Source organism: Sylvia atricapilla, chromosome 31 (assembly GCF_009819655.1).
Source record: "Sylvia atricapilla isolate bSylAtr1 chromosome 31, bSylAtr1.pri, whole genome shotgun sequence".
NCBI classification, from domain to species: domain Eukaryota; kingdom Metazoa; phylum Chordata; class Aves; order Passeriformes; family Sylviidae; genus Sylvia; species Sylvia atricapilla.
In genome coordinates this window covers 333,817-361,293 of record NC_089170.1, presented here as the reverse complement: position 1 = coordinate 361,293, position 27,477 = coordinate 333,817, and the positions used below count along the sequence as shown (strand labels likewise).

The 27,477-nt window shown below is 53.7% G+C and overlaps 2 protein-coding genes across 2 annotated transcripts in view; both read right to left on the bottom strand.

Annotated features, from left to right (window-relative positions):
- Positions 1-750: 750 nt before the first annotated feature.
- Positions 751-27,477, bottom strand: part of LOC136373105 (uncharacterized) — a 90,001-nt gene continuing 63,274 nt past the window's right edge. The window contains exon 2 of the mRNA XM_066338051.1: positions 751-849. The gene's annotated coding sequence lies outside the window, so the exon portion shown is untranslated. The remainder of the gene's footprint in view (positions 850-27,477) is intronic.
- Positions 15,002-22,340, bottom strand: LOC136373094 (zinc finger protein 773-like). Its single transcript, XM_066338034.1, is given in 4 exon segments — positions 15,002-15,896; positions 15,898-16,479; positions 21,119-21,460; positions 22,242-22,340. Coding segments are annotated over 4 exon segments (1,368 nt in total). The 3' UTR covers positions 15,002-15,551.

Sequence of the window (27,477 nt, the reverse complement as noted above, 5' to 3'; positions counted from 1 at the left end):
CAAAAAAGCATAATATTTGATTGAAACCCATATTTCCCTTAAACTGTTCTCTAACAAAGAGATTCTACACTACTGATCCCCAAGTGTTGCTCTTTGGTTGATTGACAGGTAAGGTTACATTGGTAAAGGTAAACAAAATAAGAAGATAGAAACATGATAACTGATTTAACTTAATGCTTCTTGATTTAAGGCACTTTTTTTTCCAGTTTGCATTTCCAAGCACATCTTTCAGCACATTCCCTTTTTTGGCTCTTCCACAAATTTCACCCAGGACAAGCCATATATAAGGCATTCAATTATTTTGTTTGCATTCAACTCTGTAAATTTGAATCTCTTTTGATTCTCTCAAAAATTGTCTCCTACATTCCTCCCTAAGAACAGGAAGATAGGGGCTATTTTCTTCTTCGCGTCCCACTGCAACTAAAAATTCAATGGCCTTGTGCTTGCTTTGGGATTCTAAATCATAACGTACACCCTGCTTGTGCCAACAGAGCTCTAGGATATGAATGATTCCCACACTTTTTACTTTTTACACCAATACAAACCCCAAAGTTCACAGTTCTTGCATGTGGGACAAAAGATGTCTGCCATCAGCTACAGTCTCTGTGCAGCTCACGTGTGCGTGCTGCTTCTCTGCTCTTGGAGTTGTCAGCGTGTTCCTGTGCTTGAATTGGCTTCACATTCTCCGCTGGAATCCACCTGGGTCTTGCACCTGCAGACACACAACTACTTTTTCACATTCTTCTCCGTGGGTTTGGGTGATTTCTTTGATTGGTTAATAAAGTCCGCATTGCAGACCTGGGGTGATGGATCATTGGGTCAAAAATAGAAATAATTTGAGTGTCACTTCTTCATTGGATGATTTGTGTTTGAAAAGAGCGGGTAGAGAGAGACTCTGCATTTTGTGCTTAGCTAGCTAGTGTGCAGAACTCACGGCTTGTGAGACTGTAATGCAGATAAGAATGAATATAACCCTGAGTCCAAACACTAAAACTGCATCTCCCGTGCTCCAATCCCAGCGCTGGCAGAGGCTGAAAAGAAGCCGGAACCTCGACAGGGCTGCTCCCCATGGCAGGCTTACACCCATGGTGGGGCTGCTGAAAGCCTCTTTGGCCGTGCTCTGGGGTCACCCACCCCCATGGCTGGTGACTCCTGCTGTGGGGGGGCCACAGGGACCCCGCTGGCGTAACCCTGGGTCCATCACCTCTGGGGCTGGCCGCAGCCGCGGCACCTCCGCTACCGGTGTTTGGGGCCACCCGACCCTGCAGTGGGCACAGGGGCCAGAGATGGTGCTGTACTTGGAGGATGTGAGTCTTGGTGGTTACAAAATGGCACCAGCAGCAGTGCACACACTCCATGTGGGGCGCCGCCATCTTGTTGTACAGAAAAACACAGGGAGTGGCCATTTTGTTGTATGGAAGATCTTTGCAGGGAACCGCCATTTTGCTGTCCAGGCAGCTGTGCCACACATGCACAGTAGTGCTGCAAGAAATTGTCAAAATTCCTATAGTGTTCAAACCCATTTCGTTTAGGGGGAGCTGTTGCTTGGAGTGGGGAGCCCACTGTCAGTGCCAGGGGGTCCCTATGGGCCTGGGTAAGTCACCAGTCCCTCACATGGAAGAGGCCCCTCACAGGTTCACTGGGATCAGGTGCAGGGCCATTCTCAGGTTTGGAGGGGTCAGGGCCAGCTGCAGGTCCTTTGCATCTTTGCAGTAAAACCATCCAGTGGTACCTTTGCAGTGGTTCTCCTTTGTTACGGCTGGAACATAAAAGGCAAATTGAGAAGCATCCTCTGGATGCACTGGAATGGTGGAAAAACAAATCTTTAAGTCGATGACAAGAGGCCAGTCACTTGGAATCAGTGAAACAGAAGGAAGTCAAGGTTGTAAATGCCTCATGTCTTCTATCACTTCATTGATCTTCCTCATGTCGTGAAACAATCTCCAGGAATCAGAGAAGTCTACTTGTGAATGTAAAACACTGGGGAATTCCAAGGACTGTTTGTGGGTTTGATGTGGCCTTTCTGTAGCTGTTCACTAATTTTTTGGGGGCATTCAATATTTTTCTATTCAAGAGGCCACAGATCTATCCAAACAGGTTGATTGGTTTTCCACGACAACTTACTAATGGTAACTTAATGATGAGTGGCAGGTGTTGCTGTGGTTTCCATCAAGAATCCACTTCCATCTTTGTTCTCCACTGAGACAACACATCTCTGCCCCATACTGTTGAGGCATTATCCTCCACCACATAGGGCCGGATTTTTGCTGTCTTTCCTTCAGGACCTTTGACCGTAATCTCAGATTTACTTTGCCGAGAACGTATGACTCCTCCATACCCTGTGACAAAACCCTTGTGTGGCCCGAGATTCCAATCTGGCGGCCAGTGTTTATGAAAAATTGCAGTGACATCTGCCCCTGTGTCCAGCATGCCTCTAATCTTAACTGTTTTACCAGAATCCACATGTGTCAGACTGCACTCCAGCTCTGGCTGTTCCTTGGTGATACGTTTTATCCAATGGACATGAGGGGCCAGGCTAAAGCCCTCAGAAGGCATTTCTCTGTTTACAGCTTCCTTATTTGTATTCATTGGCAATGAAATAGCAATTGGTGTTTTTGGTTCAATCACCAGTGGAGCCTTGTGAGCAGGAACTAAAACTATCAGCTCTTTGTCATAATTTACTGAAATAACAGCTGGAATAACTGAAGGTCCAGGAGTTCTATTACTGTCCTTGCCTATAATTAGAAAGCCTTGTTTCTGTTGTGAAGTACCAGTACCTTCTTTGTGAGTGCATTCGTGGCAAGAGACTTTTGTAAAACGTACCAATTTGGAAGTTTCCAGTTCACATTGTGTCCCTGGGGGTAATAAGTCGGGGTGGCTTGCGAGATGGTTGGTGGTTTCACAAACTGCACCTGGCTTGGGTTTTCTCCAGGTACGCTCAGGTTGTTCAGTTGTTCCTGTGGTTGAGCTGCCATTAATGGTTTCACCACATGATGGCGCTGTGCACTGTTTTTTACACAGCCCCGGTGTGTCCTTGATGGCTTCTTGGCACCGCTTGGCCACCGAGCGGCCACTGAGGCCACCATGGCTAATGGGGCCACTACGGCTAACAGGGCCACTGGGGCTACCAGAGCCACTGCGGCTACCAGGAACAGGCCTCGAGAGAAGATTGTAGATGTCCTCAAGTGTCCCCAGCAGGTGATGCGTGGTCAAGCGGGCGTTGGCCTCACAAAGCTGCTCGACCTCGGCCATTGTGACCACCAAGGCCTTGAGGAATTTGGAGGACACCTTCTCTGTCCAGTTCGGGACAGCCTCGATGTCCTCAAGCTGGTACAGCAGCTTCCAGAGGAACATAATGACTCTGCCACACGCATTCACCAAGCACTCCAGCAGCCTCAGGGCCTGCTCCGCCCGCTGTCCCCTCCTGGTGGCTGCCCCCACCAGACTGGTAGCCATCAGGGCCTCCTCCATGGCCTTGGTGGCTGCTGCGACCTCACTGGTGGCCGCTGCCACCCTGGCATCGTGCGCGGCTGCTGCCGAGGCCATGTCTTTGGCTGGGGCCACCGGTGGCTGCCAGGCCGTGGCCACCAGGTTGTCCCCAGCTGTCCCCTGTCTGGCGGCCTTGTCCCCCATGTACCTGGCCCAGGTGGTGGCGGTGGCCTCGTCCTTCCAGGTATTCAGGAGCTCAGTGACCTCCTTAATTAGCGAGATTGAGCTCTGCAAGTGCAGAAACATCGACTCCCGGCAGGCTCTGGTCACAGCTCTCACATCGGCACAGGTGGTCCCCGGGGTGGCCGAGAGGGTGGCCAGGGCCACAGAGGTGGCCGTGCTGTGCTCCAGGGCGTCCCGGAGGGTCCAGGTGAATTTCCTCAGGGCTGTGTGCAGGGACTCCGGGGACAGGAACAGCTGCACGTCCCTGCGTGGCGCGGTCATGGTGACCACCAGCTCCTCCAGGGCTTCCACCATGTCCGCCTGGGCCACCCGTATCTAGGGAGGAGACAGGGGAGGTGGCGAGGGCCTTGTGGCCCTTGTGCCCTCCAGGGGCGGCCCCTGGCCCTCCAGGAGTCCCCTCTGTCCCCTCACTGAAGGGCTCAGCTGTCCTCTCTCTCCCTCTGTCACCCCCTTGTCCCCTCTGCCACTCCCTGCCATCGCCTGCTGTCCCCTCCTGCCACCTCCCCACTGTCTCCCTTGCCCCCAATCCCCCCAGGACTCCCCCAACTCCACCTGGGACCACCCTCAAACCCACACAACCCCAGCTGGGACCCCCAAAACCCCTCCTGGGACTCCCCCAACTCCCCCAGACCCCTCCAACCCCACTTGGGACACCCTAAACCCCTCCAGGACTCCCAACTCCCCCCAGGATCCTCCAAAACCCCGTGTCCCCCCCTCATCTGCTCCTGACTCCTCATGCCGGGATTGTCGCACCTTGCAGGCTGGGAACACATCCATGACTGCTGGAAACATGGTAGGGATGCCTTGGGGACACTGTGGGGACACTCTGGGTGTTATAAATGCATACTGTATGATTAGCTTTTGCAAATATTAAAAAGAATACTACATGTGTTACATTAGAAAGTTATGCTGTATTAATATAGTCTCTTCTAGTAGTGTGATAAATGTAGTTTTTAGGCTATAGCATATGCTTTTTGTCATTAATTTAAAGAAAAGTGGGATAGGCAAATAAGAAATTCCTCACATCACCCTATCTTGATAGAGATAACAAGGACACCAAAGAACCCCAGAAGGAAGAATTTACCTGCCTCCTTATTAAGGGATTTGCAACTTTGTGCAGCCACTGGAAAGATTTATTTGCAAGAAAGAATGGTGAGAGGAGAAAAGTTACAATTAAACCTTTTTACTTCAAGTTGAAAGAAGGGTTTAAATCAAGTCCAAAATTTATGCATATTCAATAACCTATGATATTGAAAGGAAAGATCCTTTGTTAGCCTGTGTGCCTTGGTGTGGGATGCCAGGTACCCAGATGTCTGTAATATCTTTTGCTTTATATGCCTCTTATTGTAATATTTCTTACTAATAAACTTTTAAAATTTTAAAAAAAGTGAATTGTGTTTTTCAAAATTTGGGGGTTCAGCTTGGGATATATACCTTGTCTCCAACACCCCAGGGGATCCAGAGGAGGGACCTCCAGCTGATTCTGGCAGCCTTGCTCTGCTTCCTCTGGTGTAGATTGGAGATTGCAGGTTAAATACCCCGAGGGGTAACAAAGTAAAAGGAAAAAAGGGAAGAAGAAGCCATCCCAAAGAAGCTGCGGTTTGTGGTACATTTTGGGTTTTATCAAGTTTCTGCATGCTTTTGTTGTTTTATAAGGGTTTGTCCCATTTACCCAATGTTAATCCCCTTTTTGGTTTTTCCCAAATTATAAGTCCTGTCCATCACTCTGCAGCCTTGCCCTGATACCTGGAAAGTTCTGGTTCTCCCATTTCCCTGTTTATGTATCTAATTGTTCTACTGATTGTCCTTTTGTTCTGGGTCACTCCCCCCTCTCCAGATTGGTTCCAAGCTGTGCTCTTGCCCTGTCCCCACCCCGGTACTTAAGGTGAGAGCAGAGCGGGAAACTCGCTTTTGCTGGGTTCCCTCTCTGGATGAAATACACCCCAGCTGAAACCCACAAGAGCCCTCTCTTCATTCCTCGCCACTGCCACACTTCTGCCCAAGGCAAAGACCCACTGGATCAGAAAAGAATCTCAGCACAGCGAACTGTACCTTTAATGCGAGCTCGGTGCGAGAGCCAGCCGGAAAACGGGACGTGAGTTCCCTGAAGGCAGCACCGAACCTCCGCACCACGGTATTTTCTGCTCCGTAAAAATCTTGTGCACAAAGATGTAAGAAAGAAAAAAGGACTGTGAGTATTTCTTAGGGGAGCAGGTTACAGGGCCGGGGGGTGTGAGATGTGTGTTTGAGACGTGGCCTGGGGTTCCCCAGACCTACAAAGTAAGTGTGGAGCTTCCTGAGCTGTGTTTGTGTCCTTTGCAGAGAGAGGCAGCCAGGATGGAGGCGAAGCCACAGATAAAAGGAGTGAGAGAGACCCCCGGGGTTGGGACGGGGTCCCAAAGAAAGGGGCTGGACCTTTTTGAGGGAAGGGAGTGAGGTGTTTCCCAGCAGAATCCACTGAGAAACAGGATAAAAAGGAGTGGGGCCCCTAATTTTGTTTTTTGCCACGTTAAGGATTTAAAAAAGAATAAAAAAAAACACCCAAGAAATTTCAGCTTAGAACCTGCTGAGTTGAGGGTTTGGAAAAAAAGAATAATAAAAAACTTGAAGAAACTTGGGCTTAGAAGCTGCTGAATTGAAGGTTTGGGAAAAAAAAAAAAAAAAAAAAGGCAAAAAAAAAAAAGCGGCTGAATTAAATGCTTGAGGGGGGGAAAGAAAAAAAAACGAAGAAATTTGAGCCTAGAAGCTGCAGAATTGAGGGTTGGGAAAACAACAACAACAACAACAACAAAAAACACTAAGAAACTTGGGCTTAGAAGCTGCCGAATTAAGGGTTTGAGGAAATAAAACCCAAAGCAAACGAGAAATTTGGGCCATGAAACTCCTGAATTAAAGGGTTTGGGGAAAAAAACCCCAACAAAACAGGAAATTTGGGCTTAGAAGATGCTGAATTGAGGGGATTGGGGAAAAGAAATGAAACCAAAGAAATCTGGGCTTTAAAGCTGCAGAATTGAGGGTCTGGAAAAAAAAATCTGGGCTTTGAAGCTGCAGAACTGAGGGTTTGGGGAAAAAATCAAAACAAACAAGAAATCTGGACGTAGAATCTGCCGAATTCAGGGTTTGGGGGAAAAAACCACCAAAATAAGTAAAGAAATTTGGGCTTAGAAGCTGCTGAATCGAGGGTTTGGAGAAAAAAACCCCACGAAACAGGAAATTTGGGCTGAGAAGCTGCCCCGCCGTTCCCGGCCCCACGCCCGCCTCCGCCCCGTGCCGGCCTCTGCCCCGCTGTTCGCAGCGGCCGCGCCGTTGGCTGCTCCGCCCGTGGCTCCGCCTGCGCCCGCCGCAGCCCCGAGCGCGTATCCGCGATCGCTCCCCCGGACATGCCGGGGGATCTGCCCGCCCCAATCCCGGCTGCACGGCCCGCGGCAGCTCCGCCACGAACCCCGCCCGTCCCGGCCACGGCCGCTTCGGCCGCCCGCGCCCTGACCGCTTCTCCCGGCTCCGGCCGCGCCCGCCTCCGCGCTGGGAGCATGCGCACAAAGCCCGTGCTCGGGGCTGGTTCCCGCCCGTCCTCTCGGTGCTCCCGGCAGCGGCTGCCGCCTGCGCCCCCCCACGGCTGGAGGACTCAGCCCCGGGGCAAGCCCCGCCCCCGCCCCGCCCCCCCGGCAATCCCAGCAGCCCCTGCGCTCGCCGCCGTGCCCTCGGTAAGCGCAGCTCCTGCTGAGCGGGGAAGTTTTCCTTTCGAAGGCCCAATACCGAGCCAACATACCGACAGCTCAGTTACGAGGAGTTCCTGCGGGAGCGGGGAGCACGGCTTTTGTACAGACTTTCCCCACTCCTCCTGGAATACCAATTCCACAATACCCGGATGATCTCTTATTATCAGGGGAAGCTGAAGTTAGGGAGGCTACCGGAAAAGTTCTGAATTTTCTGGGGGGAAAATGACTAAGAGTATCAAAGGGAAACTGGAATTTGTAGAATCTGAAGTTAAATATCTTGGGCACTTAATAAGCAAGAGTAGCCGAAAGCTAAACCCCGAGAGAATTGCAGGAAGGTTATATTTTTTTATCTTTTTTTTTTTTTTTTTTTTTTTTAAATCTTTTCCCTCTCCCTCTTCAAAGAAGGAAATCAGAAATCTACTCAGATTATTTGGATGTTGTAGATTATGGATTGAAGAGTATACACAGGCAGTCGGATTTTAATATGGAAAATTGACAGAGGGAAATAATACAAAGTGGACCAAGGAAAACGATGATAAATTAGAAGAACTGAAGTCAAAACTAGCCTCAGTGCCAGCTTTGCACTTACCCTCATTAGAAAAATCCTTTTGTCTGTATGTGAATGGGCAAAGCGGAGTAGCTCATGGAGTTCTGGTTCAGGAGTGGGGAGAAGTGAAGAGACCAATTGTCATTGTTAGGGACACCAAAGAACGAGCAGGCAGCAGAAAGGTCAGCAGGGAAAGCTCTCTCCACTTTATTTCTCTGAATCCATCTTAAATACCTTTTACAAGCAGGCCAAAGATTGGCTACACAGGTAGCCACCTCTTCAACCTCGTTGGTGAACATCACCATCAATCATCTTTCTCCTCCCAAAGGAGAAATATGTAAACAAAATAGATAAATTCTAAAAATATACATAGTTTACTAGAAGCTGCGTGAGAACAAATGCAATCAATGAAAAGCAGGCAAACTTGAGGCAACATTGGCTCTGGGAAATGAGGGTTAATGAGGAGGGGAAGGGGAATCCCCATTTGGGAATTCCCAATTCCCACATTCCCAGCCTCACCCCAAGCGAAGATCCCGGGCTCCAGCATTCCGGGATGCTCCACCCGGCACCGGTACTGCTCCCGCTCCTCCGGCAGCGCCTCGATCCTGGCCCAGGTGTGGAAGGTGCCGTCGCTGTTGGGAACGACCCCGCCCCACTCCGTCTCCTGATCCCAGATTTCATCCCCCTTCATCCAGTTGACTGCGATGGTGTTGGGGTAGAATCCATATGCGTGGCAGGACAAGATCAGTGTCCTGTGTTTCTCTTTTCCGGGCACATGGACATCAGGGGGCTCTGGAATGGGATAACAGTGAGACGCATCCATGGAATTCCATGGGAATGGGATGGGGGTGAGATTTGCCCATGGAATTCTATGGGAATGGGATGGGAGGGAGATCTGACCATGGAATTCCCACAGGAATTGTGTTCCGTTTCCAAATCCCAAATTCGCACCCATTTTTGCGCTCCAGCTCTTTCTGCCCGTATCTGATGTATGTAGGTGGGATGGACAGGAAAGGGCGTGCAGGGGGGTCCCAGTGTCCAGGAATGGGGGCTCAGGGGCTTCCAGGGTTATGGAAGGGGGGTGCAGGGACTGGGACAGGTGGGATGGGGGTTCCAGGGAATCCCCAGTCCCAGGAAAGGGGGTCCAGGGGTCCCAAGTGCCAAGGAAAGAGGGGTCACAAGGTGGGGAGACCTGGGACTAGGAGGCCCAAGGCTCCTTGATGCAGAGGAAAGGGGAGACTGGGGGCTGAGAAAAACAGGAATGGGGGTCCAGGGGGTCTCAGGGTAAAGAAAAACTGGGGGTCTGAGGATTGCGGAAGAAAGGATGGATGGGAAAGGGGATGCAGGGGGACATTGTTGCAGGGTAAGGGCGTGCAGGGAGTTCCCAGGGCCCAGAATCCCCCTTGGGATCATCCACAACCCCCAAGGGACCCTCCTAGACCCCCTGGGAGCACCCGCAGAACACAGAGCAGGTGGAGAACTGGGGGGACACAGAGACTGGGGGGTCTAGGGGCAGCCAAGGGTCAGGAAGCAGAACCAGGAGAGCCGGGAAGGGTCCGAGGTTCAAGGAAGGGACTGGGAGAGGCGGGATGGGATCCAGGGGGTTCCTGGGCCCACGAAAGGGGGATCCAGGGGTTCCCGGGGCTGAGGGAAGTGGGGTCTGGGAGCTGAGAAAGGCAGGACTGGGGGTCCAGGGGGTCCCTGGGTCACGGGGAAAGGGGGGTCTGGGGCTGGGAGAGGCGGGCGGATCCCGGAGGCGCAGCCTGGGCAACGGGAAAGGGAAAGTGACCGAGGGAACGCGGTGGGGGAGGGGTCGGGGCGAAAGGGAGAATTTCAGGGAGTTCATCTGGATCCCATTGGATCACCGCTGAGATCGCCCTGAGACCCCTGGGACGGCCGGGACCCTCTGGGACCCCGTTCCGAGAAGCGGCGGGACTGCAAAACAGAAGGGACACGGAAAGCTGGGAGATCTGGGGAGTCCAAAGGTAAAAGAAAAGGGCGGTTGTTGGGTCTGGGAAGGGCAGGATGCCCGAAAAGGGGGTGCAGAGAGGTCCCAGAGCACTGACGGGGGTGCTGGGGGGTCGCAGTCCCAGATAAGGGGATGCAGGGGTGTCCCAGTGGTCGGAAATGGAGATTTAAGACTGTCCCAGTGCCCAAAAATGGGGCTTCAAGGGGAGTTTCCTTCCTGGAATTCGGGGTTCAAGGGGGTTCCGGTGCCCGAAAGTGGCGGTTCAGGGGGTGCCGCTTCCCAGAAATTGGGGTCCAGGGGCACCTCGGTGCCAGATAAGGGGGTACAGGGGGGTCTCGGTGCTGGGGAAGGAGGTACATGGGGGTCTCGGTGCCAGATAAGGGGATACGGGGGAGGGGGGGGGGGGTGTCACAGAACCCAAAGTGGGGGTTCAGGGGAGTTCCGTGCCCGGAAATGGAAGTTCAGAGATGTCCCGGTGCCCGTGAATTGCAGTTCAGGGAGATCCTGGTTTCGGGGGTTCCCACTCAGCTCTCATCGCGCCCCCAGGGTGCCCCAGGAGCCCCAGGAGCAGCCCCAGCCCCAGCGCTGGAGCCATCGCGGCTCCGTTCTGTCCCCGCTCCCAGCTCTGGCCCCGCCCCCAGAGCCGCCTTCGGCCCCGCCATTGGCGCTGCTATTCCGTTCTCGCCAATTGTGACCCGATCCGGCGTGACGTCACCAGTCGCCGGGCAGATCCCGGTCTCGCAGGTTGGGAGGCGGAAGCGAAAGAGACCGCGGGAGGGCGAGAGGGAGGGGACGGGGAATTCCAGAAAATCCCTCTGGATCCCTCTGGATCCGCTGCGACCCCCCTGGAGCCCTCTGAGAACCAGCCGGGACCCTCCTTAAATATGCCGGGAGTGGAGAACTGAGGGGGTCGCGAAAATCTGGGAGATGTTGGGGTGAAAAGGTGAAGGAAAAGGGCGGGTCTGGGGTCTGGGAAGGGCGGAATGCCCGGGAAGGGGTGCAGGGGGCCCAGGGCCGGATAAGGGGGTGTAGTGGGCTCCCAGAACACGGGAAGGGGGTCCAAGAGGGGGTCTCAGGCCCGGCTAAGGGGATGCTGGGGAGTTCCCATGCCCAGAAACGGGGGTGAGGGCTCTGAGAGAGGCGGGATGGGCAGTCCAGGGGGTCCCTGTGCCCAGGAAAGGGGGTGCACGGGTCCCTAGTGTTGAGGGAAGTGGAGGGTGGGGGCTGGGAAAGGCAGGAATGGGGGTCCAGGGGGTCTCGGAGTCAAGGAAAAGCCGTCTCCGAGAGGAGAAGGGCCAGAAAAAAAGAGAGGGGGGCGTTGGTGCTGGATAAGGGGGTACAGGGGTCCCGGTGCACGGGAATTGGGGGTTTAGATTGGTTCATGAACATGAGGGTTCAGGGGGCCCCGGATATGGGGAAGGTGGTCCCAGTTCCTCCAAAACGAAGATTCAGGGAAGCCCCTGTGCCCAGGAATGGGGGTTCAGGGACGTCCCTTCCCGGGTTCCGGTGCTCATGGGGTCCGGGCGCCCGAGTATGGAGGTTCAGGGGGGTCCCGGTGCCCTGAAATGAACCTTCAGGGGGTCTCAGTGCCCAGAAAGGAGGGTTCGCCCAGCAATGGAAGTGTGGTGGGGTTCCCGTGCCCGGGGGAGAGTTCAGAGTCCCGGTTTGGGGAGTCCCACTCCCGTCGCGCCCCCCGGCTCCCCCAGGAGCCCCCCAGTCCCAGCGCTGGAGCCATCGCGGCCGTCCCCGATCGCAGCTCGGGCGCAGTTTGAGAGACGCCAAAGTGCCCGAGGGAGCGCGGGCGGAGGGGAAAAGGGGAATTCCAGGGAACTCCCCTAGATCCCCTCTTGGAACCCCTCTGGATCCCTCAGGGATCCATCGGGGACCCTCCAGGGCCCCACACTGCGGGACCCCCGGGCCGGGCTGTGCTGAACTCCCGGGCCCTGCGCTCAAACTCTGCCCGGACCCTGCTGGGTTCGGCCCAAAGCAGGGGAAGCATCGGCAGCAGCGGATCCAATTTTTCCTGCGGGTGCGGGTCCGGCGGAGCAGGACTGGGCGCTGGGACTCCAATCCCGGATTCCCAATCTCCTCTCGCTCTCTCCTCTCCCTTACCTTCGGGTTGTGATAAATAAACACTATAGGACTGGCTTTTGGCAAATATTAAAGTGAGTAACTCCCTGTGTTATGTTGGAAACGTACGCTGTATTAATACAGTCTCTTTGAGTAGCGTGTTAAATATAGTTTCTAGGCTATAGCATAATAATAAAATAGAAACTATGTGATATGAAATGCTTTTTGTAACTAGCTCAAGGAATGGAAAAGATAATCCAGAAACTTCACATTATCCTATCTGGATAGAGACATCAGCAACAGACACTTGTGCTGGTTTAGCATGAATGTGTAGTTTTTTATCCTAAGGAAGGTCTAGCATGGATTGTGATTGACAGCTTGGCTGACGAATGGGAGTGTTTCTACGTCTCTGGAAACACAGTCTTAAATCACAAGTTCCCAAGTGACTTGTCCCTTTCCTTTTCCGGCCGATGAGAAGGTAACATCACTCGTGAGTCGGGGTTTGGCCTGGTCCCCCGGGGCCAGGCCTGCCGAGCCTCGGGGGGGGCCCTGCCTGTGGGACAGTGGGTGAGGCTGGCCGTGTCCCCTCTGTCCCCTCCAGCTCCTCTCATGGGGAGAGGAGGAGGAGGACTGCAGACCAGCAGTCTGCCCTGCGCCAGGACCACGGTGGCCATGCTCTGGGCCTTGGTTGCCAGAGCCTCTGGTCTGAAGGAGGAGAGACTTTTTAAGAACTTTTCTCCGGAGCTCCAGGGAGCTGATCCAAGTTTGAGTCGCTTTAGATCTGACCAGGGGTGGAAGAGGTTTCGTCCATCAGCGTTCCTCAGCAGTTCCCTCTCCCTTTCTCCTCCCACCATCATCTGTGGCCTTGAAGTTCCAGGAGTCTGCTGGAGAGGAAAAAAACTCTGGGCAAAGACTTTAACCCTTCTGCCTCCTCCATGGAAGACAGAGTGATTTGAAATGTAGAGACAGCACTGAGACAAAGTCAGTGAAAGAACTGAGGAAGACTACTGGAAGATGGGATGGAGGAAGTGGACATTTCTGACCGGACTTCTCTAGATGTGAAGTATGGGGAAATGGACTGTTTTTGTAATATCCTAATGCTGCTTGGGGGAATGCAAGTTCTAGCCAAAGGGTTGTGTGTATTAATATACATGAGTTTTAATTGAGAATTTTTATTAGAATATGTCCCTGGCTCCTGGGAAAGAACAAGGAGGTCTCTATTTCTTTTGAGATAGAGGCAAATTTAGAGATAGAAGAGAATCCCTGTTTTGTACTAGCAAAGCATTCTTAAACCGATACCCCAAACCTGTGGAAGCCCATAAACAGTGTGGAAAACTGTTCCATGGGTGAGACTGCACAGAATCTGCAAAAATTCCGGGCGGTTGCGGATCTGTGAAAGCCACCAGACCTTTTTCTTGTGGCGTGTCCTCCATAACCCTAGAGAGGCTCCTCTCCCAAGGTGATGTAGCGTGGTGTTTAAATCGTGGCAACTGACTGAAAATCATGGTTTTCTCTCTGTGGTGAGTGAGAAAGAACAGTTGGGGAGGGGGGAAGGGAGAAGGTGTTTGAAAGTCTTAGAATGTCTCATATTTTGTTTTCCCTCTTTTTTTTCTTTAGTATATATTAATAAAATCTGTTTTTACTTTTAAGTTTGCCTTTTTCTCCCAAGTCCTATCTCCCAGTTGATAAATGAAATTTGGCGAATGTGAACCCACAACAATGGAGTAAGAAAAATAAAGTAGAGAGCTTTCCTGCTTGACCTGCTGGTGCCTGCTTCATCCTTTTGTGCACCTAACAGCAAGTCACATGTCCCTCCAGCACCTCTGTCCCCACCCCGTTGCTTCCAGTGTTCCCAAAAAAGCTTCCCAGTTTGCCCTCGTCTCGTTTATTGGGGGGCAGTGGGGAGGGACTTGGGGGGACCCTGTGGGGGGACCGTGATTGGGGGAGGAGAACAGAACAGGCCCCTGGATGGATCAACAGTGGGGACCCCAGTGTGCTCCCCCTGTGTCACCCCACTCTGGGGACTCGTTGGGTGGCACCTGAACCTCAACACAGCACCCAGCGAACCCCAAAAGGTGCTGGGACCCCTCTAAGCCACTGGGTCTTATGAGGAGAATTTAGGAGGGGTCTCATGGGGGGCACCAGGCTGGGCCAAGAGCCGAGTGCTGCCCCAGCCCAACCTGCCTTGGATCCATTCCAGGGATTAGAAAGGAGGAGTGGGACCTCTCCCAATGCAGATTAGGGGTCCCAGACCCCTCCTCCACTCTTTTGGCATCCAAGACCCCTCTTTTTCCCCACTCTTCCACTACACCCCCACTGTTCCCCAATCTGCCATCCTCCATGCTTGGTTTTGAGGGTTCTGGCCCCTCCTGCTCAGTCTGGGAGTCCCATCCCCCTTTTCCCTTAATTCAGGCACCTTCTGACAGCATTTTCCTGGGAGGAATCCCTGAGTTTCAGGATTTTTGCAGTGCAGTTGTTAGGGGGGACAGCTCTGTCTGGCCTTCCCCTCCCTCTTGGGGCCTCTCAGCTGCCCCAGACACCCTGAGAGTGCTGGGATTTCCCTCCTGGGGACAAGGACCTTCATTCCTTTCCAGGAGTCCAATGCCCCGCTGAGGGTCCAGGTCAGGGGGTCCTTCAGCAGCTGCCCCAGAACCTCCGCCAGGGTCTCCCAGCGCAGCCGGAGCTGCTGGGCCTGGGGTCCCCAAAGCCCTCAGCAAACCCCAGGTACATCCCAGGAACCCTCAACTCCTTCAAACCCAGCATCCCCCACAGCCCCTGCAGGTTCCCCCCACAGCACTGGCCATGGCCTTGTCCCCACATGTCACTGGCCATGTCCTACCCTGTCCTCACCCCTGGCTGTCTCCCCACCCTGTTTCCATCCCTGTCATTGTCCCCCACGTCTCCATCTGTGCCCATGTCCCCACAAATGGCCATGTCCCCCTCCATGTCTATGTGTCCATCCACATGTCACTCTCCATGTCTCTGCCCCACCATGTCAATGTCCCCCCATCATACCAACCTTAGTTGGCTTAGTTAAATGTTTTTATTTTTACCCCAATGCTGAATATTTTAAAGGCACGAAGAAACATTAAAAGCAAATCAAGGCCAAAAGAAAAGGATTTCCCTGTCCATGCCGGTTGAGGATCCATGTGATTGGGTGGGAGGCAAGAACCTTTTTTTGGAGGGGTTTCCAAGCCACTAGCTCCAAAATCTTGATCTTTGCCCCAGATCATCACCATGTGGCTGCAGAAGATGCCCTCGGGCAACAGCAAATCAAAATCGTGGAATCCCTGAGGTTGGAAAAGATCTCTAAGACCATCCAGTATTCCTTGACGCCACCAGAAAATAGGATTGAACACTAAAGATTTTTTGGGGTTGAAAGTCAACAAATCTGCTCTCCCCAAGAACTCCCTACGTCGGTCTGTGTCCCAATGGATGTTCCTGCCCTTGCATTCATCCAGGTGCCCACAGGGAGACAGGAAGATGTGGATCCCCCCACAGCCAGGTGTCTTCCCAACACGGATCCCCAGGACCATGGCTCACCAGGGCTCTGCCCAACGGGGGTCACTGGGGATCATCCAATGCTGATCCTCCTATGGGGGATGGAGCTGGAGCAGTCCACAAAGCTCTTCCCGCCCTCGGGGCACTCACAGGGCTTCTCTTAGTGGTGCCTCCGTTGGTGCTGGGTCAAGGCTGAGCTCCTGGAGAAGCTCTTCCCACACTCAGGACACTCGTAGGGCCTCTCCCCGGTGTGGATGCACCAGTGGACAGTGAGGGTGGAGTTTTGCTTGAAGCCCTTCCCGCAGTTGGGACAGCGGAAGGGCCTCTCCTCTCTGTGAATTCCCTGATGGACGAGATCAGAGCTGGTCTGAAACCTCTTCCCACACTCAGGACACTCGTAGCACCTCTCCCCAGTGTGGGACACGCTGGTGACTCCTGAGGTCGAAGCTCCATCCAAAGCTCTTCCCACATTCCAAGCAGGTGTAGGCCCCTTCCCTAGTGTGGATTACGTGATGCCGGACAAGACCGGAGCTGTCTCTGAAGCTCTTCCCACACTCCCCACACTCGTAGGGTTTTTGCCCAGTGTGGATCCTCTGGTGCTGGATCAGGTGGGAACTCCGGCTGAAGCTCATCCCACATTCCCCACACTCGTAGGGCCGTTCCCCAGTGTAGATCCTCTTGTGTTGGATCAGACTGGAGCTGTGGTTGAAGCTCTTCCCACATTCCCCACAATCATAGGGCCGTTCTCCAGTGTGAATCCTCTGGTGCAGGATCAAGCAGTAGTTATGGCTGAAACCCTTCCCACATTCCAGGCACTTGTGAGGCTTTTCCCCTCCATGAGGCTTCTCCTCCAGCTCTGAGCTCCGGCTGGATCTCCGGCCGCCCTCCTGGCACAGCAGGGGGGCTTTCCTCCTCACAGCTCCTTGGGCTGGGTTTGCAGCCCCTGTCCGGCAGGATCTCTGGGGACTCCTCCATCTGGACACTCCTTGGAATGAAAAATCCTGGTTTGGGGAGAAAACAAAGAGCAACTTAGGCTGGGGGTTCCGCCTTGCCCAAGTTCATCTCAAGAAGTCATTGGCACCTTGTATCTGTCAGAACGTCCAAAACACCAAAATTCAGCACAAAAATCCTCCAAACATCCACACTCAGCCAAAACCCCTTCAGTGCTGGGGTGGATGTTCAAAGCAGAGCTTCCCTCTACCCACCATGCCGCCACTGCCACATGGAGTAAGTGGACTGCTCTCATCACACAGAGCGCTCCTATTCGAAAACTGAATCACCCTGGGATATTGGGGATAATTACAAACTGGCCAGAAGGTGAAGACGTTAGTCTTACTGATGAAGAGGAACTAGAGTAAGTGACACATGCTGAAGAAGCTCCACCGCACAACCAACTGCCAGCAGAGGAAACACACTACGCTCTTTTCACTGACGGCTCCTGTCGCATCGTGGGGATGAACCACAAGTGGAAAGCAGCCGTGTGGAGCCCCACACGACAGGTCACACAAGCCACTGAAGCAGAAGGTGGATCGAGTCAACTTGCTGAACTCAAAGCTGTTCAATTAGCGCTGGACATGGCTGAAAGAGAGAAGTGGCCAAAGCTCTTCCTCTACACTGATTCATGGATGGTAGCCAATGCTCTGTGGGGATGCTTGAAGAAGTGGAAAAAGGCTAACTGGCAAAGTAGAGGAAAACCAATTTGGGCTGCTGAAGAGTGGAAAGACATTGCCACCAGGTTAGAGAAACTACCTGTAAAAGTCTACCAAGTAAATGCCCATGTCCCCAAGAGTAGAGCTAATGAGGACCACCAAAACAATGAGCAGGGAGATCAGTCTGCAGAGAAAGAGGGGGCAAAGATAGACATAGATTGGCAACACAAGGAAGAGCTGTTCCTAGCTCAATGGGCCCATGATGGCTCAGGTCATCAGGGCAGAGATGTCACCTGTAAGTGGGCACGAGACCGAGGGGTGGATCTGACCTTGGACAGTATTTCTCAGGTTACCCAGGACTGTGAGACATGTGCTGTGATCAAGCAGGCCAAGCAGGTGGAGCCCCTGTGGTGTGGTGGGCAGTGGTCCATATATAAATATGGAGAGGCCTGGCAGATTGACTCCATTACACTGCCCCAGACACACCAAGGCAAGCGCTGTGTGCTCACAATGGCAGAAGTCATCACAGGATGGCAGGAGACCACCCTGTGCCTCAAGCTACAGCCCCTAACACCATTCCCGGCCTTGAAAAGCAAGTTCTTTGGAGGCATGGTACCCCTGAGAGAACTGAGTCACACAGTGGGACTCATTTCAAGAAGAGCCAAGAAGAATCAGAATTAAACCTTCAAGACACTTCCCCTCCAACCACAAGTTTCCCTTCCCTTCTCATGGACAACATCTAGAGACAAAACGTGGAACCCTTGGTCAGTTTAGCAGCTATAAAATAGTCTTCCATCAGTTCTTTTAGAGAGAGAAGTCCCTTTTGATATGCTATGTTAAGGTAACTTCCCCACAGTTCTCTTGTGGCTTTTTAATTCCCACAAAGAACGGCCCCTTGGGAATCTGCATTTGTGAAGTCCCTCCCATATCACACAACCTTCCCACAGCTGCATGATGGGCCATGGATGCCTCTTTTGTCCCCTCCAGGGACAACTCGATGTCCCTGAGCTGGCACAGCAGCTCCAAGGGGAGCACCCTGCCTCTGTCACACTCAACCACCAAGCGGCCCAGCAGCCCCAGGGCCACCTCCACCCATTGTCCCCTCCTGGTGGCTACCCCCGCCTGGCTGGTGGCCACCATGGCCTCTTCAGTGGCCTTGGAAGAGGTGACTGTCACCACCCAGGCCTCGTGTGCAGTACTGCCAAGGCCGGGGACACTGGTGGCTGCTGGGCCGTGGCCACCAGGTTGTCCCCAGCTGTCCCCTGGCCGAATATAATTACCATCAGAGGCAAAGAAATCTGGCTCCAATAGGAAACCAAACACTAAGAACCTGGAAGCAATGAACATTAAACCAATGGATTTCTGTGGGTTCAGACTGTTTAAAGTTTGGGAAAATCCAGTCAAAAATGTTTCTGTGTATATTTTGTTTGGCTTTAAGTGATGGCAAAATTTTGGTGCAAGTTTTTCAATGTTGCATTCTGCAAAACAAGAAGAGCTTTAAGGGTGACCTCTTAACACATAAACAGTTAATAGAATATAGTCAAAAAAAAAAAAAAAAAAAAAAAAGGCAGAAACTTCCCTCCAGGCAGCCAGGAGAGGAGCTTTAGAAATGCAAATGAACACTGCTGGGGAAAAGTGTGGACAATCACCAGGCTCTTCTTGCCTGGGGGAGGAATTGGGCTGATTCCCTCTGGCCCTCAGCTCAAGCTCTGCCTGCTTGCACAGATGGAATTGGCACAGCCAAAGGCAGAGCCCACAGTGAGGATTTCTGACTCTGCAACACAAATTGCTTCAGCTGCAAAGGGAAACAGCAAATGGAGAATGTTGTGAAAACTTCACTAAAATAAGTGGGAGGGAATCATCCCTCTCCCCACTCCAACATGTGCTGTCACTGTCTGTGTCACACAGGGAGCATTAGACCACTGGGGTGTTTGTGCTACCACCATGTTATAACTGCATTTTATAAACTTGGATTTTTGCAAGTATTAAAATGAATGCTATATGTTTAATGCAGACAGTTTCACTGTATTTTCTTTATAACAGTCTTAGAAATGAGATGAATGCATGTTTTCTTTTTGAGTTGTAAAACCAGTCAAACCAGTTACCCAAACTGAATCAAACCCTCACCAGAAGATAAGGGGAGGGAATCCTTTCTGCATTCCTAAACTGATAGATCCAGTTAAAGGTGAACCAAAAGGTGCAAAAAAGGAATTCCTTGATCTCCTGGTATCAGAAGAATAAAATATGAAGAAGACCACCAGACACCAACAAGAATGTTAAATTGTTAATATGGTATAATAGGACAAGTTTATGAGAAGGGGGTGTGAGGGTAAAAATCTAAGGGAACATCTGAAATAAAAAGAATGTTTGAAAATGCATATGTAAAAGGTTAATCCTTAAAAGCAAGGAACCTGAAGGAGTAGGTGTGCTTTTATCTATTGAGGCATGCCAGCTGGAAAACTTCTTGCTTTTCTATTTCTAATCGGTTTTTTATTTGTTTTTATTAAACTTACAAATTCCTTCAAGAAAGTGAACCTCGGTTTTCACAACAACTTCAGATGAATCAGTTGGGAATCCAAATAAGTGATGATTTCATTAGAGAAAAGGGATCAATTGATGCAGCCCTGGCTGGAGGGAGCCCCCAGAAATGGGGAAAAGATGAAGGGCCACCAGAACAAATCCTATAACACCAGGGACCAGCCCCTGGGAACCCGAACCAATTCAGATCAGGAGCCACAGAACCCACTGATCATTTCAATGGCAGAATTAGATTACAAGATGTCCTCGAAATAAAAACCAACCAGACAGATCCAGCTCCTGAGTCTGGCCCAGCAATCCACTCAAACCAAGAATGCAACATTTATTTCACCATGGGATGGGATCAGATTATCGATTAGCAGAAGAAGGAGGACAGGGTGGAAAATTAAATGACTCAAGATGCTGTTGGCAAATAGATGACAACTGAAAAGTGGTGAAACAGGTAACAAAGGAAATAAGAAAGCAGCTCCTGTTCCAGTCCAAACGTGGGAAGGATGGGAATGGGACACGGTTCCGTGGTTCCCTGGCACACCAGGGGTTAAACGAATGCTCTTTCTCCTCTGTTGTGCTGCAGCAACTCTCATCTTTGGGCCCTGCAGGACACCTTGCTGAGGGCAGCTCATTCAGCAGCTGAGCAAGGGGATGCAGGTGGCAGCCAGGCCTCCTGAGCCACACACGGCTACAGAAGGACAGGGAAGGAGCTCACTGACAATGAGCCCAAAGCCAAAGGGGACCCAGCAAGGAAAAACAGAGTCAGGGAGTGAATCTGCTTGGAGATAGGGCCAGGGACTTGGGGATGAGGAAGGAACGGGAGAAACCATCACTTCCAGAAAATGTTACTCACTGACACGGACTGCTGCTCGGCCAAGGTCCCGCGAAATTCCTGACCATGGAGAAAGAGAACAAAGAGTGAACAGAGCCACGAACATCGGATGTTATACAAAAGCGGGGTGCATATTAACGAGGACATGCCGGAGGCGGATCGGGAAGTCGGAACTTTCCAAGTCCCTTCGCCACTGGGCAAAGGGACAGGGAGATGCAGAAGGGAAAATCAGGATAAAAAGGAGCCCGCGTCCTACAACAACTGGAGAGAGCCCACGGCAAATGCCGCACGGCCTCTCCCTTTGTTCATCCATAAAGTCACTTTTACAGGACTCCTCGGTCTCCTCTGGGGACACAAACCTCTGGCGACGGGAATTTTCCCGCACAGCCCCGGGGACAGGGCGGCCACCTCCGTCCTACCCACGGGAACCGGGACGGGCCAGCGCTGCTCCGGCACCGGCTCCTGCCGAGGCAGCGGCGGGAAGGAGACCGCGGGCAGCCGCTCCCGCAGCGCCCTCAGGCCACGGGCAACACGGCGCCCACACGGCACAAGGAAGCCGCCAGAGCCCCCTGCCGCCCCCTCCGGCCGCAGCCGGCCCCGAGCCCCGGCACAAGCGAGCGCGGCTCCCACCTGCGCTGGGGCCGCCTCCGAGCTCCGCCGCCGCCTCAGCGGGCTCCGGCCGCTGCCGCCGCTCCCGGGGTCGCACACGCGCTCCCACAATGGCGCCTCCAACCAGCCACGGGCGCCCGGGGGGCGGCCCCGGGGCCGGGCTTGGCCCCGCTCCGCCCAATCAGCGCGCAGCCACCACCGGCACTGACGGCAGAATCGGCCAATGGCGGCCAGCGAGGGGCGGGCTCTGCACACGGCCCGGCCCCGCCCCGCGCTCTCAGGCCCCGCCCCCGGGCTGTGTGAGGGGAAAGCCGGAGATGAGGAACAGCCCCGGGACGGGCCCGGGCCCGAGTCGGGACTGAGCTGAAAACACAAACAAAGTTCTCCGCAGCTCCCGGCCCGCCTGGCCCAGCCCTGCGTGTTCGCCGCCACCGGCTCCGAGGAAAGCCGTCAGTGCTCCTGGCCCGAATTAGGAGCATCAGCGCGTGGCTTTGATTTCCCCCGAAAGGGAAAACCCCCAACGCCCTCGGGCTGAGCGGAGGCGGGGGGGAGATTTGTGGCAGAAAACTCCCGAAGTCGTTTTCCCGCAAAGTTGGGAAGAACGAAGCAAAGCCAAGTGAGGTGGGGCCCCCCACCCATCCCGGGGGTTCGGCCCCTCCCGTTTCACCCCCGGGAACAGCGCCGGGACTGGGGGGGCCCGAGCGGGACTGGGGGGCACAGGGGGGTCCCCGGCACCGGGGGGTCCCTCGGGGCTCGCTCCTGTTCCTCTCCCTCTTCTTATCAGCCGAGACCCCCCGTTATCACGAGGGACGCCCCTAATTTACCACGCCCCCTCTTAGACACCCCTAAACCCCCGGCCCGTGTTCTCAACTGGGAAATCCCAAATCCTTTGGAATTCCCACATGGGAACCCCCACACCCCCCCCCCCCCCAGGACCCCCAAAACACTTGTGACCCTGGAATTGAACTGGTGACACTGGGGCGGTGGCACTGCCGTGTCGCTGGTGCCACCTGTGCGGTGTCCCCGTGTCCCCCCAGGGTCACAGCCCTGGGGGTGGCCGAGGACGGTCGCCCGCTGCTGGCCCTGGCCGCGGTGTCCCGCCAGGCGGCCCGAGGGCGGGGGGGGTGTCCGGTGGTGACGTCACCTCGCCCTGTCCCTTCCGGAGCGTCGCCGACTGTGACTTTGGGCCTGTTCGTCCCTCGGAGTGTCCCCAGACTGTCGCCAGAATGTCCCCGGCGGCCATGGAGCCCCGCCAAGTGCGCAATCCCGGCACGGGGTGGGCGGGAGGAGACAGGGGAGACACGGGAGGCGGCTGGAGGGGACAGGGAATCGCAAAGGGGACAGGAAGGCATGAGAGGAAGGGGAGCAATGACAGAGAGATGGAGGGGACCGAGGGTGGCAGGTGGTGGAGAACAGCGAGGGGGGTGGCACGAGGTTGTAGATGGGATGAGAAGGGTGGCAGGGGAGACAGTGAGGGGTGGCAGGGGGGGTGACAGAGGGGACAAAGGGACAGAGGGGACAGCTGAACTGTCCAGGGAGAGGACAAAGGGGACGAGAGGAGGGCACAGGGGCCACCCCAGGCAACCACAAGTGCCACAAGGTCCGCACCACCTCCCCTGTCTCCTCCCCAGATACTGGAGGCGCTGGTGGCCATGGTGGCCACCCTGGGCGAGCTCGTGGCCACCGTGACTGCACCACGCAGACGCCTGTGGCCGGTCCTTTACCCAGAGTCCCTGCACGCAGACCTTAGAAAATTCATCTGGACCCTCCGGGACACTCTGGACCACGGTGATGTCACCTCCCTGTGCCAGCGTGGTGTCACTCCCCTGGGCCAGGCCGTGGCCACCCTCAAGGCCACCCCGAGGACCACCTGGGCCAATGTGAGAGCCGCGGCTAGAGCCTGGGGGGAGGCGGTGGCTGCGCTTGATAAGAGCTGGCACCGGCTGACTGGAGAGGTCTTGGAGCTTCAGGGCAACTGGGAGATCTTGGCCATCAACGAGGACACTGATGAGGCCACTGATAAGGACACCGATGAGGACACTGACGAGGACACTGATGGAGACACTGATGAGGACACCATCGACAAAGCCACTGCCGAGACCACCGCCACCAGCCTGGCTGGGGACCTGCAAGACGAGACCACCGGTTGGGGCACAGCTGGGAACAGCCTGGTGGCTGCGGCCCTGCAGATGACGATGTTTCTGTCCTTGATGATAGACGTGTCTCAGGTCCGGTTGCTGAAGGCCTTCGAGGCCACAGAAAAGGCCACCAGGCACGCGGAGGCAGTCACCAAGAGGAGACAGCAGGCAGAGGAGGCCCGAAGGCTGCTGTCCCGTTTGGTGGTCACGTGTCAGAGAGCCAGGATGCTCCCCTTTGAGCTGCTGGGCCAGCTCTCCTACATCTCGGCTGCCCTGGAAGAGACACAGGAGGCGTTTGCTGATGTCCCCGAGGCCGCGGTGGCTGAGTTTGAGCAGCTGTGGGAGGCCAGTGCCCGCCTGACCACACGTCACCTGCTGGTGACACTTGGGGAAATTGACTTCCTCCTCTTGAGTCCCTATGGTGGCTCTGGTGGCCCCAGTGGCCCCTGTGGCCGTATGGTGGCCGAGCGGTGCCAAAAAGCTATTGAGGACATCCCGAGGCTACTGGAGGACAGTGATGTCACCACTGTGACATCATCAAGGTGCTAACATAATCAGGGATGTGTGCCCCAGCAGCAGAGTGGTGCATAGAGAACATTGTTTTAAAACACCCCAGCGCTGGATATTGTCCCTTTTTTATCCCTGATTAAACTCGTGACAATTTCAAAGACTGAACTTTGTTTTTCACACCCGGGTGTGATTTGGGGGGCCGGGGGGTCCCGGGCAGACCCCGACCACCCTCAAGCACTGACCCCGCCCCGGGGGTCACCAGGACCCCCCAAAATCCACACCTGCACCCCTGCAGTCGAGCTGGAGCCTGGAGAGGCTCCTGGAACAGAGGCTGGACAGAGCGAAATGACCAAACAGGGATTTATTGAAAGGGTTCAAAGGATTCACCTGGGGCAGCACGAGAGCCCGGCCAGGGCTGCACCCAGGGCAGCGCTGATCTCCTCGATCTCACCCTCCTCCTCCTCGCAGCCCCTCGAGCAGGAGCTGTCCGGCCCTGCTGACTCTGCGGGAATATCAGCTCTGCTCCCAGCGATCCCAATCCCGGAGAGCGCCGAGCCCGCTGACCCCGCCGGGGGAGCCGGGCCGTGTCCGAGGAGCTGAGAGTGGGAGAATCCCCGGCCCGGCCGTGGGAGGGCGGGGAGCTCTGCCCCGGCTGCTGCTCCGGGCCGGGGCCGGCCTGCACACGCTGCCTGTGCCCTGTGCCCTGTGCCTGTACCCTGTGCCCTGTGCCCTGTCCTCTGTCCCCTGTCCCTGTCTTCCCCCTTGCTCTGATCCCAGCCATGACAGCGGCGGGCGCGGGGGCCGGACCGGCGGGGGTGGTGGAGCCTCACCTGGACCCGCCTTTTCCTCGAGTGTCGCCAGGCAGGTGAGTGGCCACCAAGAGGAGACAGCAGCTGGAGGTGGCCCTGGGGCTGCTGGGGCACTTTGTGGCCATGTGTGAGGAAGCCACTTTGCTCCCCTGGGTGTGACGGAGATTCACATTTGTGGCTGCTGTTAGGAGCACGAAAAGACGAAGCAGGCCAGCAGGACGTCAAGCAGGAAATCTTCTACTTTATTTTTCTGACTCCCTATTATATACAAATTTACAGACAGGCCAAGATTGGCTACACAGGTAGCCACCTCTTCGACCTCGTTGGTGAACATCACCATCAATCATCATTCTCCTCCTAGAGAGGAAGAATGTAAACAATTCTAATAATATACATAGTTTACTTGAAGCTGTGTGAGAACAAAATGCAAACAGTGAAAAGCAGGCAAACTTGAGGCAACACCTGGGAGCTGCAGCACTGGCTTGGGCCCATCGAGTTGGCCCTTTGGGGGGACAAAGGAGGCATCCACTGATGTCCCTGAGGCCTTGGTGGTCGAGGCCGAGCAGCTGTGTGCGGTGTCAGCACCTGTCTGGCCATGTGTCACCTGCTGGGGACACTTGGGGACATCCACCACCTCCTCTGGAGTCTCTATGGCGGGTCCGGTGGCCCTGGTGGCCCCAGTGGCTGCGCAGTGGCCGAGCAGTGCCACAAAGCCATTGAGGACATTCCAAACCTGCTGCGGGGGGGACGGTGATGTTGAGATATTAATTTTAAAGAATTAAGGACTTTAGTTAAAGTAGACGTGGACTTGCTGACGTAGACTTCCCTTTACATTTTGAAGAGCGCGTAGACTCCCCTTTTACTAACTAGACATTGCTGAGGTAAACTTCTTTTTTTAACATAAGCCGGATTTAAGGAACCGATAAATCAGGAGACCTGTCAACTTAATCAATAGACTCCAAGAACACAATGTGATCATAAATCAGATAGTCTTGAGAAAACAGGATCCAGGTGTCACCAACACTAAAAGGTTAAAAAGGCAAAGCGAGGAAGACACATCTTACTTCATCATTTTGAGACCCCACCCCCTAAAAAGGACCACCGACCCATTTCAAAGAACAAACTACGCATGCTTAATTGCTTTTTGGCTAATTACCATACGAAGCGGGGAATGGGATGGACCAGAGTCATGAATATGCATTTGTGGTTTGGGTATTCAACACTTTTGTACATAAAAAGACCCTGTGATCATCTGTAAATTGCGGTGTGTATTTGGGAGCCATCCCGCACGCTGCCCGGCGTCGTAATAAACATACACTTTCTAACTTCAAACTGTTAGAGAGTCTTTGTCCGTCATAGTTGGATATTGGTATTAGATCAATATCCATATTTTTTTTAACAAATCATTTTGGCGACCGCGGCAGGACACTGCTCTCTCTGGCCGAGGGGGCCATCGGGGTCTGGGACCCCTCAGGGCGCCCGCCCAGAATTTCCTGGGAAGAGGGGTCCCACGGCCCCGCTGACACCCCCGGGGAAAGACCAGAGCCTGCTGGAACTACGGACAAAAGGTATGTTTAAAATATTGGGAACAGGTACCTTGGAATAGAGGCGGCTTATAAGTCATAAGAGACGTCTTATGCAAAGCAGAAGCCTGACTGGGTTTTGGAAACTCCGCAGAGTCTTGTAAATGGTTGGTTGTGTTCCAGGTAGAGCTGGTAACTTGTAGCTCCCTCCCGTAGAGGGGAGGGCAGCAGCGGCCCCAGGGCTGCAGGTTTTGTTGGTTTGGGGAGCAGTGGTGGCTCCGATTTTGGTAATTTAAAGCTCCCTCCCGTAGAGGGGAGGGCAGCAGCGGCCCCAGGGCCGCAGGTTTTGTTGGTTTGGGGAGCAGTGGTGGCTCCGATCTCGGCTTGTAGTTTAAAGGTGCGCCTTGGTGATCCATAATCTGAAAGGTCGGCCCGAGTTTTGGGGCACGGAAGGTGCTGTCTTGGGTCGTGGTCCCGCGCCGAAGGTGTGTGTGTGGTGGTCCTGTGGTTTGGTGATTGTGTGCGTTTTGGTGAGGAAAAGAATCATTTGTGTACCGTATGTGTTGTGGTTTGTATAAGCTTGTGTAGTACGCGTTTTGGTTTGTGTGACTTTGCTGCGTGTTACTAACCTTTGTGAGTGTTTTTGGAAGTTTTGCAAGTTTATGTCGTGATTGAAGTGTATCTGTTATTTGAATCAGTGTGTTGTTTAGTAGAAAACCATCTGTGGGTGAACAAAGTGTTTAAAAGAAAAGGAAAAAAAAAAAGGAAAAAAAAAAAAAAAAAAAAAAAAAAAACCAAACAAACAAAAAAAAAAAAACACCCCACAAGCAAGGGTAAGGGGTTTTCCTTTCCAAAGAGAATGCCCGACACAGCCGCGGTGATTGGGGTGATTTGTTTCCCCGGTAACCGCAGAGGAATCTCGGCTTGCGCAACCTCAAGCCATGTCCCTTAGCTCTTTGTAAGACGCGGAGAGGTTTTGGCGAGTGGATGTTTTAGTTAAAAAGAAATATTCTTATCTGTTTGTGAGGTTTGCAGTTGCCAGTGTGTGGTAGTATCTTAAAGTGCTGGTGGCTTAGTCCTCAACCACAGAGGAGCAGAAAAGCAGTGTAAGATCAAGGTCCCCCCCCGCTTTCCTGCGGAAGGGTCTGTGCTACGTCCCGGCTGAAATCTGTGGGAATTTTGGCGAGACCTTGTGAATTTTTTTTTGGTTGAATGTGTTTAGGGGCGCAAGGGACCCCGGCTGTTTCTTTTGTGAGCCTAAAACTGTTGGTGTTTGAAGCCAGGTCCCTGCAGAAAAGGGAAACTCGGTCTAGCAGCTTTTGATTGTGTGCAGAGAACAGAAAGCCCAGTGCCAGCCGAGGTGGCCGGGATTTTAGTAGAATTGTTGGATTCCTGCGAGA